This window comes from Idiotropiscis lumnitzeri, chromosome 10 (genome assembly GCF_059441095.1).
Source record: "Idiotropiscis lumnitzeri isolate Australia: NSW breed Sydney's pygmy pipehorse chromosome 10, RoL_Ilum_1.0, whole genome shotgun sequence".
Lineage (NCBI taxonomy): Eukaryota > Metazoa > Chordata > Actinopteri > Syngnathiformes > Syngnathidae > Idiotropiscis > Idiotropiscis lumnitzeri.
Genome location: NC_142400.1, coordinates 8609966 through 8622753, shown reverse-complemented (window position 1 = coordinate 8622753; position 12788 = coordinate 8609966). Strand labels below are relative to the sequence as shown.

The following is a 12788-nucleotide window of genomic DNA, read 5'->3' as shown; positions in this document are numbered from 1 at the left end:
TCACAATTTCGCTAGTTAGCTAGCTAATCAACTAACAATCTTGTCCATGGATTAGCGCAACTCCTGCGGTGACCACACACAGGAATTGTAAACATTGAATAAGTGTAAGCTTTACATTTTTTTTTGTCCTCGACTATTTTCCGAGCAAGGAAGAGACAAAAAAAATTACTTGTTACGCGCACCACAGGATAATCGCTCAGGATAATCTTTTTGTGACATCTGATAATCGGGCCTCAAACTTGGCCCCACTTTCAGTATTTTGTGTACCCCGCTTATGCCATAAGATGCAATCGGAAATGTCCTCTGAGGGCGACAGTGAATTTATGAAAAGCTTTGTCAGAGAATGATCAGAAACGGCAGCTCCACTGAGGTTTGATTTGTTTTGAGAACTGCATGGCGGGCCCGATCAAATGCTCTTTGGCCCACGGGCCGCAGGTTCCCCACCCCTGGATTGTGCTGTACAACGCTTGCGAGGACCAACAGCATGACAGTTATACCGAGTTACTCCTCTTCACGGAGCATAACTGGAAACGAGCATGTCCGAGAAACAGCTTTGCCTAATTTTATTGTCTTGAAAGGCCGATGATGATATCCGAAAGGTGGCAAATGGATTGGTTTGCTATTTTAACCGGGGGATTTAATGAAACGAAACAATTTATTCTTTGTACAGTTAATTGTGTCATTTTGTTTAGCACATTTGTAATCCATGTCTACATTTTAGGCTTTAGCGTTAATATGAAGGGCACCCTACTGGATGAATATTGCGAGCACTGTAGTATATTTTTGATTAAGTATCTTTGTATTCTTGGCATTATGTACAGCGGCGGCGGCTCACTCAGTACTGAAGTGCTTTTATTGTAATTATGTGTTGATTGATGACTTTGACACTTTCATTTGCGTTTATTGATCCAGTGGCCTGGCCCGTTGGTGCTTGTTGTTGACCATGAATGAGATTTGCCTTCAATCAGAACTCATCAGCATCACAACCTTTTAATGTTAATAACGATGATAATGATAATGCATCACATTCAGTGAGATGTGTTTGTCTTGATGTCATGGACAAAAATTCACCCGACGGACACGCGCAGGACTGTCTGTCCATTGAATGTATTCCTGGAGGACTCCAAACATCAACACGTCACAACCTTTCGTCGCAAAGGAAGACTTAAGCCCCGCTCGTCATACCTGCGAGAACACTTTTGTCTTTTGTTGGTGAATTATTATTGTATGCTGTACAGACTGATGCAAAAATCAACCCCCCTATTTTTTTTCTCCTAATTATTCTGTATTGTAATATTTAATATAAAAATAAATCTTTCATTGACGTGTGTTCATTGATATACATTTAAAAAAAAAAAACATTACTAAATGCTTTCAATTATTTTTTGCTATTTGAGCCGTTTAACATGGGTCAAAATGCACAACGGAAATTAGTTAATTATGCAAAACAGTTTGTTTAATCAGAGATAAAGGTAAACTTTTCCAAATTATTTTTTAAATGTTATTCTTCTTTTATGCTGAACATACTCATGTTTTAATTATAGAAAACAAATACCACTACTGTAACTAATTATTAATTGACGTGATGAAAATATCTTAATTATAATATTAATATAACAGTTTAAGTATGGTCTCATTTCTTACATCACAAAAACTTAGCATTTAAACAAGAAGTTGCAGACTTGATTATAGCAGGTTTCAAAACTACTTTTTCCCCCTTTTTTTAATTGACTAGAAAATTGAAATTCCTTAAGGAAATTGTAACCACAGAGAAGAATAATCAACAAAATTTCTCGGAGAAATATTTCACAATACATTTACATCAAATAAATCCCGTTGCAAGTGCAGTTGTCCACCAAGGGAAACTGCAACCTCAAAACAGTATTTCGACCTGACTGTTGAAATCACTACTACTTTCTTTGTAATAGCAGTGTGTTTTGACGCAATGTATTGTTACTCAAAGTGTTTGACGAGTCTTTAAAATATTTCTCCAAGCCGTATAAACGTTCGATGTCAAAGTCCATGTTTGTGATGCGGCTTATTGTGAGTGTTGCCTCAGGAGCTGCAGTTGTTGTTGCCGAAACGCCTCAGAGGCCTGAGAAGCTTCTTCCTCAAGCGACTCTCTGATCAAATCTTTCAAGCGGTCCACGCCGAAGCCGGTGGCGGCGGAGATGGGAACAACGTGCCTGAATGCCATCTGAATCTTCGGTGTCATGTCGTCGGGCAACGTGTGGCAGAACTCTGCACCGCACAAGACAGTTTCTTACCTCTGTTCAACAAAAGCGCTGTTTATCTGAGCCTAAAGTGTTTACCTTCAGGGTTGAGGAGTTGCTCTTTCAGCTCTTCTAATTTGTGGTCCGCATCGGGGAGGTCCATCTTGTTGACCACCAGTAGAGCCGGTTTGCTCACAAGCTCCTCCTTGTACAACTCCAGCTCCTGGAGAGCGAATGAGAGACGGGTCGCGATTAAATTTGAAGAGTGGAAATCGAGCTACAGACAACGTCTGATGAGTTCGACCTTGCTGAGCAGCTGCACAGCCTCAAAAGCCGACCTGAAGGGCGTTTTACTTGCGAGCTGGAAGCCGCAAACATCCACCTGGAAAAAATATCACCTTTTTAAATGAAGCTGAAAATGTTTCCTAAAATGTGACACAACAAAAAAAAAAATGCATGTAATAGTGATGAGCAAATGAAGCTTCAAATTTGCTTCTGAACCAGTTGTTGTATTTTGGTACTCCGCTAGATGGCGCACTCTGTGCAGCATTGGGCTGAAAGCACACCTACTTGTCATTTCATAAACGTTTATTCAAACCAACAGTGCCAGCTCAAGGAGTCAAAAATAGAACTACAGGTTCATGAAACAAATTTGAAGCTTCATTTTCCCATCAACATAAGCAGAAGACAAAATATCTTCTATCATTGCTATTAAGTCTTTTCAAGAAATTCCATTGCTTCCTATTGGAATACAGTTTCCAAATCGGAATAAATCACAAAGTATTATAAAACAATTATCACCCATTAACTCCCGATGAGGTATTAATGTTGCACCAACCACAAACAACAGCTGCTTAGTTCTCTCCACATGCTTGAGGAACTTGTGTCCCATCCCTTTGTTCATGTGAGCGCCTTCGATCAAGCCCGGGAGGTCCGCGACAGAGATCTAGACCAGCGACAGACAACCATAATCACATCGGCACTGGACGTGACTAGAAACATCAAGGAATAATCAGGAATTTGTCATACCTGCTTGTGGTCCTCATACAGTAATTTTCCAATCTGGGGCTTCAAAGTGGTGACTGCAAAAAAATTGCTACTTGTAAAAACTGTGCATGTTGAGCTCTCAGTATTGAAGATATTATGGGGGATGTCATTTATTCCTGATTACTGCATATGCACTTACAAGGGTAGCTGGCTATCTGTGGGGTTGCGTTAGACAAGGCAGTCAGCAGAGACGACTTCCCTGCATTTGGAAACCTGATGTCGAGAAAAGTTCTTCAAGCCACTTTGCAAGTTGATAAAATGGAAAAAAAAAACAGGCTCTGACGTCGTGGACTCACCCCACCAGGCCCATGTCAGCGATGAGTTTGAGGTCCAGTCTGATCTGCCTCGACTGGCCTTTACTGGGGAGGAAGGCGGAGGAGAAGGAGCCACCGTGTCCCCCTTTGGCCACCAGCACTCGATCACCCTCGGAATTCAAGTCTCCTTATGGGGTAGCAGCAACACAATCACAAAGTGAGGCCAAGTGGAATACAGGGAATATTCGCAGTTATGCATTTGCAAATTTGCTAATCTTGGTATGATTAACTTTGATTCTGTATCTTTGTCAATATTATTAATGAGCGCCACGTGAAGGTGATTTGTTTATGTTGAGTATGGGTTTATGGCTGTGTACATGCTACAAGCATAGAGTAGATGCTTTATGATGTTAAATAAATTTAACTAAACCACAACACCAAGATTTCACCAAATGGCACCAAAGTAATACTTGAATAGCTTTTTCTTTTGCACAAAAACAGCAAACAGGTGAGATTTTCAGCAAGTAATGTTGGATAAATTCCAAAAAACAAAGAAACAGATTATGAATGTTAAAATGTTACACAAAACATTGGCACTATGGTAAATACGGGTTTTATCACGACATCTTTACGACCCTGGAACTGAATATTTCTAATTAATTATGGGCAAAATAAAACGTTTGAACAGATTGCCCGGCAAATGACTGGCAACCAGCCAATCCATGAGGAAGACAAAATAAGATAATGTAAATATGAAATGAGACAGCTTTTCACCTACCGAGTATCCTGTCATCATCAGTGGTGACTGTGACACCCACAGGAACCAAAATCTCGTTGTCCGTCCCTCGCTGTCCTTTCAAAGAACGCACACTGTTGACATACAAAATGAACATAAGCCAAATAATCACAGCAAACACACTGGAACATACACACCAAAACATCCCACCTGCTGTTAGCTCCTGTATCGGCTGCAAAGCGTTTTTGAGGGTACTTTTCCTTGACCTTTTTCAAGGTCATGCTCTTTGTGGCGACCACCCAAACGTCTCCACCGTTTCCTCCATGGCCCCCAAGACGGGGCAAGCCCATGCCACCAGCGCCTCCGCGGACATACAATCGCAGGTTGTCCACAAAGTTTCCATACTGCAAATTAATTTTGAAAATCGTCATGAAATAAAATAAAACTGCATTTTATCATCAGCATTGTGCATGTTATAACAAAAACATAACAGAAAATTTCTGATCACGTGCCTTTTCATATGTGTTACTTAGTTTTAACCTTATTTGTCAGTAACCCTTCATGAGGTACCATTTAAATCATGGCACTATCAGATCATCATTATGCGACCGGATTCTGACTGGATGTCTGCCCCCCAGATCCTCTCAAAGTGCATGTCTGGACTCCCGGGATCTGTTTGAAATTGTTGTAATAATGCACAGTATTTCTCCTTCAACTTTTAAATGCTTAAATTGTATGTTTAAAAAAAACAATAATACAGTTCATCCTGTTAGCATTGTTTTGCCGTTTGACAACAAACGGCTAACAGCTTGGTAGGAAGTTAGCCACAGACTAACAAACGCTCACTATTAATGGCGAATCGGCGAGGACACATCTTACCGTTGGGTAATACTTACTACTTACATTGCGGAAGCGAATTCTACAGAGGTGCACCATCTTAAAGAAGCCTTTGGCTGCATGCTACCAACATGCTAACGGCTAATGAAGCGTGTGCTTGTCGCAGGAAGGACAGCAAAGGAGCACGCTTCTCCACGGACAGATACAGCGAGATGATCACGTGACATTGTTAGCCTGCTGGGCATTTAATACAAAACCATGGCACTAATTTGTGAGTAGGCCGATTCGGAAATATTTCGAGTGCATACGCACACATATTTAAAAATAAAACACACACTGAGTAAAAGCTTTAAGGCCAATTTGATTTATGGTTACATGTTACGATTTAGGCACTCTCCTGAACACGTGACCAAAGCACGTCGTCGCCGTCTGTGATACAACGGCCAATGGCTGTGCTGCTGCGTTCAATTTCTCAGCTAAACGTCGTAATTGTGACGTATCATCAAACGCGTTTTTAACCTTTTACACTACATTGGCTACTCGGAAAAATAGTAATGAAAATAAATTATCTTACATATGTACGAATATAAAAGCCAAAACTAAATACACTAATATGTGGGTGGGAAAATAGCCTCGACCATCACGACTGATTTACACTGGTCAACAACTTTTAAGATAGTTCGAGAAAGTCTATAGTGGTTTATTAAAGCAGTCTGTTCATGTTATATCACAAATTTGTGATGGCCAAAATCTGACGTGTTGTTTTGGCCTGTGACGTGATGACGGGGGCGCGCTGGCTTGCTATGCACGCTTCCACGTGGAGTGTGCAGAGCCCATCAGCGTGCACGCGGATGCCCAGATAAAGATACATGAATCGCGCGGGAACGCGCCTACACTTGCCGGCGCAGAAGGCGATGCGCATGTGACGACAGTTTTTTTTTTATCTGATTTTTTTTTTTCAAATGTCACACGGACACAATTTGCCACGGAGACGCCGAAGAACAGGTCCATTCTCACACGATCAACTGCAAGTGCGTGGATAGTGGCGTGTGCTTATAGATCCTCCCACCAGCATCCGCGTATTTATAAGGCAGACACACGCCGCCGTTCGTCGTGATCACAGGACACAGCGTGGAGGAAGAGACACCATCCTAAGAGCGGTAAGAGACGCGCGGTCCTCGAACGGGACTTTTCAACGTCTCTGCGTTTGACCTCAATGATGGAATGATGGAGACATGTCTTCGCACTTCACGCGCTGCTGGATGGAGCTAGACTGCAGCGCAAAACTGGATGATGGGAGGTGGTGGGGTGGAACTGTCAGGATGTAATGCAACATCCTTATTTGTCTTTTAATGTGTAGCATGTGCAAAGATGGGGCCTGGGAAGATGTCATTTATTTTTCCAAATTTTAGGAGCAAACACTGTTGGTGGAGTTGAATGGTAAACAGGTGAATAATCTGAACACCATGTTCCACTGAAGTCTGGACATCAAAAGATGTTTCTTGTAAAATACAATGAGGAGACTCACTGATACTCTACCCCGTACTTACGCTGGAGTGCAATCCATTTGTGGCAGGGAAAATTTTGAGAACGTTATTATTAGCACCATCAAAGTTAAAAATGTAGTATGATCTCGAGACTTAGAAGACAAGTGTAAAAATGTGCATTTCTGACAGAACCACCTCAGTGGTACAATGATGCAATAATTGCAGTACATGATGTGCTGGCTGTCAATATGTTCCAAAATGAAAACACTTTGCAGTCTTTTGCAGGCTGAGCTATATGTCAGTGTATAAATAAATATGTGATATGTTGATGTTTATAATCTTCCGTTTGCATAAGGGGAAAAAAATGTCAACACAGCCAGTGGCCCTTATGGTGGTCACAATTGCTAAATGGTGCCAAAGATCCAACAAGCCTCGAATAGAGGCGCAGTATTCGTCAATCATAACATGCAATATGTGTAATTCTATTGCCTGGAACAGCAACAAGCAGTCGTCATACAGCATAACAGAAATTTAATCCAATCTTAACCCCGGTCAACTCTGACTCACTAAGGAAAATGCTTGAGCGATTTGGTAAGAATTTAGTGGAATTTTTGGGGGGGTTTGCGGGAGGACCAGTTGTGAGAACGCTAACCTCAGTCATAACAATCAAAACACCAGTCAAACTAATAATGCTTATCGTGGTCAAACTAACACTAACCCTGGTTAAACTCATTTTAACCCTGGTCATAATAACCCTAATCCTTGTCATATTAACTCTAACCTGAGTCGTACCAACCTTAATCTTAAATCAATCGTGGTCACTCATACGAACTGTTCTACTCAAGATCGAATGACAGCAAGCGTAGTCATACTAATCCTCACCATGCTCACTCTTGCCCCAGTCATACTAACCCCAATCCATTGAGGGAAGTGCCGAAGGAATTTAGTAAACTAGGCCAAAGGGACACTGTTTTACTCCAGCTGGCATGATGTTGGGGTGAGTATATTACCGCAGAAGTGTCTCTGAGTGGAAGGACATCTGATGGTTGATTCTGTCAGAGTGCCAGGACTACATTCTGATACTACTGCTGTTGTTTTAAATGGTGGTAAAGACATAAACACTGTGAGATTAAATCCTACCGGAGAGGAGTGATCAGAGGGGATTTGCCACCCGGTGGGCACACAATGGTACGGTCGTGTAACACACCAACACACACGCAAACAGCCACTGCACACAATCGTAAGGTTTCATAACAGCCCAGCCGATATAAATCGGATTCAAACTGGCTTTGTTTGGGAAGCGCCACTGGGGTTAAAGAGGTGGAAGCTTGGCCTCAGGCGGTGTTTGATGGGATGGGCCAGGGGGTGTGGGCACTCTGGCAGGAAGGGAAAAGGCCTGGCATTTTATCTTGTGACAGGGTCCTTCCATATAAGGGGGGGTTGGATCATGACAATACTGCCGTGCAGAAACCATGACAGCTCGCCTGTTTGAACCTGTTCAAATCATCGAGCACTTACAAAAAAAAGGGCACCAAGCACCAACGAGGTCTTGCAGTTAATAGAATATCAGAAAAGTCTGGAACTTTTTCGTTCGTTCACAGTGCCAGCTCTGGCTCAGGCTCCAGCAATGCCGCTTCTGGAAGAAACCACTCAGCCACAAGAACACCCACCAATTGTTCCCGTCATCATCATAGGTAACCCATGGACCGCGAACCTTGGCTAACATTTAGCAGACATCGTGATCATTTGAGTAATGATCGTTTTTTTTAACTAATTCACTCATCTCTCTTCAGGCAATGGACCATCAGGGATTAGCCTGTCGTACCTGCTAAGTGGCAACAAGCCCTACCTAGACCCAACAACGGTCCACCCAAACCCGATACTCTACAGAAAACTGCAGGAAACCAAACACCTTGCCGTCACTGAACAGGTAAAAAAGCAGGATGATTGGAAAGTCTTGATGAGAGATTTGAATCTGAGTTCAGACCATCCCTTGTGGAGTTTGCATGTTCTCTTTGTGATCGAGTGAGTTTCCTTCAGGTACTCTGGCTTCCTCCTGACTCCAAACTGCTCACAATTTGAGATTCCAGTAAAATGAGTATCAAGCTCAGGGACGGAACAAATGAGACTTTGAAATCAAGTTACCACTCTATATTAAAGAGTCTAAAGTCTCGACTCCCTAAGACTGCGGTTTTCTGTTCTGTGTCGGTAATTTGAGCGGTAATCACTCCAGTGTAACATTCCTCTCGGAAGGTGTAAGGATTCAACTAACGCAGAATGACTAAAATAATGTATGCACACACTCAATTCAGTCGAATTCAGCTGCTTATGGTCTGCAGGATCTAGAATATTTGAGTGAAGGTCTCGAGGGCCGGTCGAGGAACCCCGTGGCTGTTCTGTTTGACACCCTACTGCACCCGAACGCTGACTTTGGCTACGAGTACCCTCCTGTGCTTCAGTGGAGGAGGGAAATCCAGCAACACATCCCACATCTCGTCTTGGGGAAAGCAACGCCTGGAGGAGCATGGCATGTCAGTTCCATCAGATTTTTGTTGTCTGGAAACGCCGCTTTTGGTTTTTCTTTTATTCTTTGATGTGCCTCCTTTCCTCTTCAGGCAATGGAAGGCTCCATGCTGACGATAAGTCTTGGCATTTGGATGGAACTTCCGGGAGTCAACTACAGAGACCTGATCGGCGGGAATAGAAGGTACTGATTTTTGACTTTGTTTTCTGCCACCTTTGCCCATTGACATTTTCTTCTATCTAGGGATGTCACCAATGACAGGGCCACCCCTGAGGAGATATCATCTTATTACCGGAACTATGTGAAGCTAAAAGGCCTCCAAAAGAATTTTGTCGACAACACCTACGTGACCTCAGTCCAAAGACTCTGCCGGGGCCACAAGATGGAGAATCTGCAAAACGGACACATTCGTCTCGGAGACGAAAGAGTGGATGATTGTGGAGATGAGAGCCTTGAGGGAAATGGAGTAGAATGTGTCAGCGATGGCGGACTGGGTTCTCTCTGGGAAGTAAGGGGATACCAACAAGTGCAGAACAAAACTCATGTTCCCTTCTGTCTGTTTGCGGAGAACGTCGTTCTGGCCACTGGTGCGTCTGATTCACCGGTTCGATTAAGCGTGGAGGGAGAGGACCTACCCTTTGTGTTCCACAGCATCTCTGACCTGGGCTTGGCTATTAGCCTGCAAAAGCTGGATAGAAACTCGGATCCAGTATTAATAGTCGGCGCCGGTTTAAGCGCCGCAGATGCGGTTCTGTGCGCTTGCAGCTGCGACATCAGAGTGCTGCACGTCTTTCGAAAGAACGTTGATGACTCTGACCTGGTTTTCAAACAGTTGCCAAAAACCTTGTACCCAGAGTACCACAAAGTCTATAACATGATGTGCTCTCAGACCTACACCAATGTGGTTCCCTCATCGTCTTCAAGCAGGGCTCAGACAATGAGTATCGCTTCTTCAGTTTGTGCCAAGATGTGCCCCAAGCCACAGTTGACAGCTGCGAACATGGCCAGTAACGCCAGCGTCGGTCTCTTTCCAGACTACACAAGTTTCCCGGGACACTGCGTGGTGTCCTTACAGTCGGATATGAAGTGCTTGCTGCAGGGAAACAATGCCCTGAAGGCTTTTAAGATCTCAATGGCTCTGGTACTGATCGGAACCAACCCAAATTTGTTTTTCTTAAAAGACCAAGGCCAGTATCTGGGTCAAGATCCCTCAAAGCCCATCTCCTGCAAGCAGAACCCCATTGACATTAACCCGTACACCTTTGAGTGTACCAATGAGCCGGAGCTATTTGCTATGGGCCCGCTGGTGGGAGACAACTTTGTTCGCTTTTTAAAAGGTGGCGCTTTAGGCATCGCCTCCTGCCTTCTGAAAAGACTCAAGAAAAAAGGGAAGCTGATCGGCAATGGAGGCAATGACTTAATTTGAAACGAGGGGAGGAGAGCAGATGCTTGGGGTAAAAGTGGAAAGTCTTCATCATCGTCATCGTTACTGTGTTGTTTCTTTAACTGTGCGGAGGCATTTTTAGAACCAAAAAGACAATGGCTGTACACCCGCTAATTAAAATTTTTTTAAAAATGAAAAAAAAAAGAAGAAATTTTGACCTTCCAGGAATCTAAGCTAGCACGTGGCAACATTTTCAACAAGTCCATTCTTTTTGGAACCTCACAACATTTGCCGTCATTAAGCTATTAGGAGAGGCGAGGCTCTCAAGAAGTAGAACTCAAGAGTACTGAATGAGACAAATATTTAGACCAGGCTCTGGTCCCAGAAAATGTTAACTAACGAGAAACTATAAATTGCAAATATCGATTATTAGACGTGAAGGAGGCTGATAACTGATATTTGACGTCGCTTTCGCTTCTCATTTGCAGTAAAAATGAAAACATCTCAAATTTTTGAATAATGCAAACACCAAGCTTTCAGATTTGCTTTTTTTTATCTTAGGCAATAGACTTTTGTTTTAAAATTCTAACAAAAAGTGCTGGGAGTTCCTAGGCTCAGCTGCATCGCTTAGAAAAGTCAACTGTATAGTTAATTAACAGTTATTTATTCCCTGTTTAACTTTAAGATGATCTCATTTGGGCTTGCAGATGTTTTAAAAAAAGGTGCATGTGTCAAAATGTCATAAATCGGCACAGAATGTACTTACGGTGTGTTATGTTTCTAATATTTTAATGAGTTCAACATTTAGTGACTTGGCACTAATTGTGGTTATCTAAAACAATACTGGGGTTTTAAATAATTCTTGTACTGTCAAATGGTAAAAAAAATTAAAAATCTTAATAACCCGAGTATTACAATAATAAAGTAAAAATATTCCTCATAGAATTATTCATTCATTATACATTTTTTTTTTTAAATGATACTGACTTTATCCTTATACGATAAAGATTTGCATTGTTTCCTCCATGTGGCCCAAACCCTTCATTCACAAACATCATCAATCGAAACAGCAGAACTTTTTTTTGTTTGTTTTTTCCCCAAACACATTTTTACTGCTAGTAAAAATATTTGTAAATTTAACAACAAAGTGGCGAGTCCATATACATGTAACTTTAAAATAATCTCAGGGCACTTTTTTCCACACAGAACAGGATATATGGAGTTAGTAATGCTCAGTTGTCCATATGCTTCTCTTCCACTTCTTCTCAGCTTGTGCAAAATACGCAATGGTGAACAGCGGCGGTGATCCGTTTTGAATTTTCGCCTTCTTCACCTCATCGAAACACACTGTGGACATAAGCTTACAGTTTTGCGTGCACACACACGGCTAATGGTTGATTTATTATGACGGGTCAATTTGAGGCACTTTTAATATGTTAGCCACGTTTGGCATTATACATTAAAAAGCTACAATAGTTACAGATGAATGATTTCCTGCAGCGTTGTTTTTAACAGACGTGTGAATATTGTTTTGATGGGCACCCACGAGCACACAGGCCGCAAAAGTAGGTCCAACTAAAATCAAATACAAGAGCAATCAAAAAAACGCGGCTTTTAACATGATAATGCTGTTGCGTTGGAAGGATCGTGTATTGGCTCTCATTTGATTGTGTACCAAAAATTGTGATCGCTAAGTGTAAATGTACTTTTTTTAAGTGTATGTATGCATTTTGGCAGGATGACGACTTACCTGAACAGCTTCAGGTATGTAAGTGCCTAACAATTGAGTTGGCAGGAGGATAAGGATGGGCATTGGACGATTCAAAATTAACTTTATGATGACATCGGAACGTTTTGAACTCCTGTTTGCGAACCACTGTCACGTTGAGCAGAATTATGCTGCCTGGAAAGTTGTGCCACAACGTGGCTGTAGCGAAGCTGACGCCATGTTCTTCCTCTTTAGACGTAAGTGTAGTTGAGAAAGTATCAATAGCGCCTCTGCTGATTCAATTTAAGTAGCACACTCCATTGTGCCTAAATTTCTTCAAGACGAAATAACATCAATTACGCAGAATCGACCAAATCCTTAAATCGATTGACATGCCCAGCTCTGGTGGAGAACATTTGAACACTTGAATCCATCGCCTCTCATCTGCTTGAGTGAGCTAAAGCAGGGAAATCATTTGGTCTTAACTGCACAGAAAAAGAAAAAAGCTGCTCTTGTCATGTGAACTTTTAATGCTGTCTTTGAAATGTTTTCTATACCATGTTTTTTTTTTTATCAATGACGAATAAAAACCATTGAG

General features: G+C 42.1%; 2 protein-coding genes across 2 annotated transcripts; one reads left to right on the top strand and one right to left on the bottom strand.

Annotated features, from left to right (window-relative positions):
- Positions 1–971: 971 nt before the first annotated feature.
- gtpbp10 (GTP-binding protein 10 (putative)) lies at positions 972–5478 on the bottom strand. Its single transcript, XM_088307797.1, has 10 exons — positions 5154–5478; positions 4461–4654; positions 4293–4384; positions 3557–3701; positions 3400–3473; positions 3243–3295; positions 3052–3159; positions 2518–2595; positions 2313–2436; positions 972–2241 (listed from the first exon to the last, which is right to left on the bottom strand). Exons 1-10 carry the CDS (start codon positions 5184–5186, stop codon positions 2039–2041), a joined length of 1104 nt encoding a protein of 367 aa, XP_088163923.1. The 5' UTR covers positions 5187–5478; the 3' UTR covers positions 972–2038.
- A 527-nt stretch (positions 5479–6005) lies between these two features.
- On the top strand, positions 6006–12115 carry osgin2 (oxidative stress induced growth inhibitor family member 2). Its single transcript, XM_088306947.1, has 6 exons — positions 6006–6247; positions 8176–8268; positions 8368–8504; positions 8914–9105; positions 9190–9281; positions 9342–12115. The coding sequence occupies exons 2-6, from the start codon at positions 8202–8204 to the stop codon at positions 10522–10524; spliced, it is 1671 nt and encodes a 556-aa protein (XP_088163073.1). The 5' UTR covers positions 6006–6247; positions 8176–8201; the 3' UTR covers positions 10525–12115.
- The last annotated feature ends 673 nt before the right edge of the window (positions 12116–12788 follow it).

Coding starts and splice junctions, on each gene's coding strand:
- gtpbp10 (XM_088307797.1), bottom strand. CDS start 5,186: ATGGTGCACCTCTGTAGAATTCGCTTCCGCAAT. Junction 2,596..3,051: donor CTAAGCAGCTGTTGTTTGTG/GTTGGTGCAACA, acceptor TATTTTTTCCAG/GTGGATGTTTGCGGCTTCCA. Junction 2,437..2,517: donor CTGTGCAGCTGCTCAGCAAG/GTCGAACTCATC, acceptor TTCGCTCTCCAG/GAGCTGGAGTTGTACAAGGA.
- osgin2 (XM_088306947.1), top strand. CDS start 8,202: ATGCCGCTTCTGGAAGAAACCACTCAGCCACAAGAACACCCACCAATT. Junction 8,269..8,367: donor TGTTCCCGTCATCATCATAG/GTAACCCATGGA, acceptor ATCTCTCTTCAG/GCAATGGACCATCAGGGATT. Junction 8,505..8,913: donor ACCTTGCCGTCACTGAACAG/GTAAAAAAGCAG, acceptor TATGGTCTGCAG/GATCTAGAATATTTGAGTGA.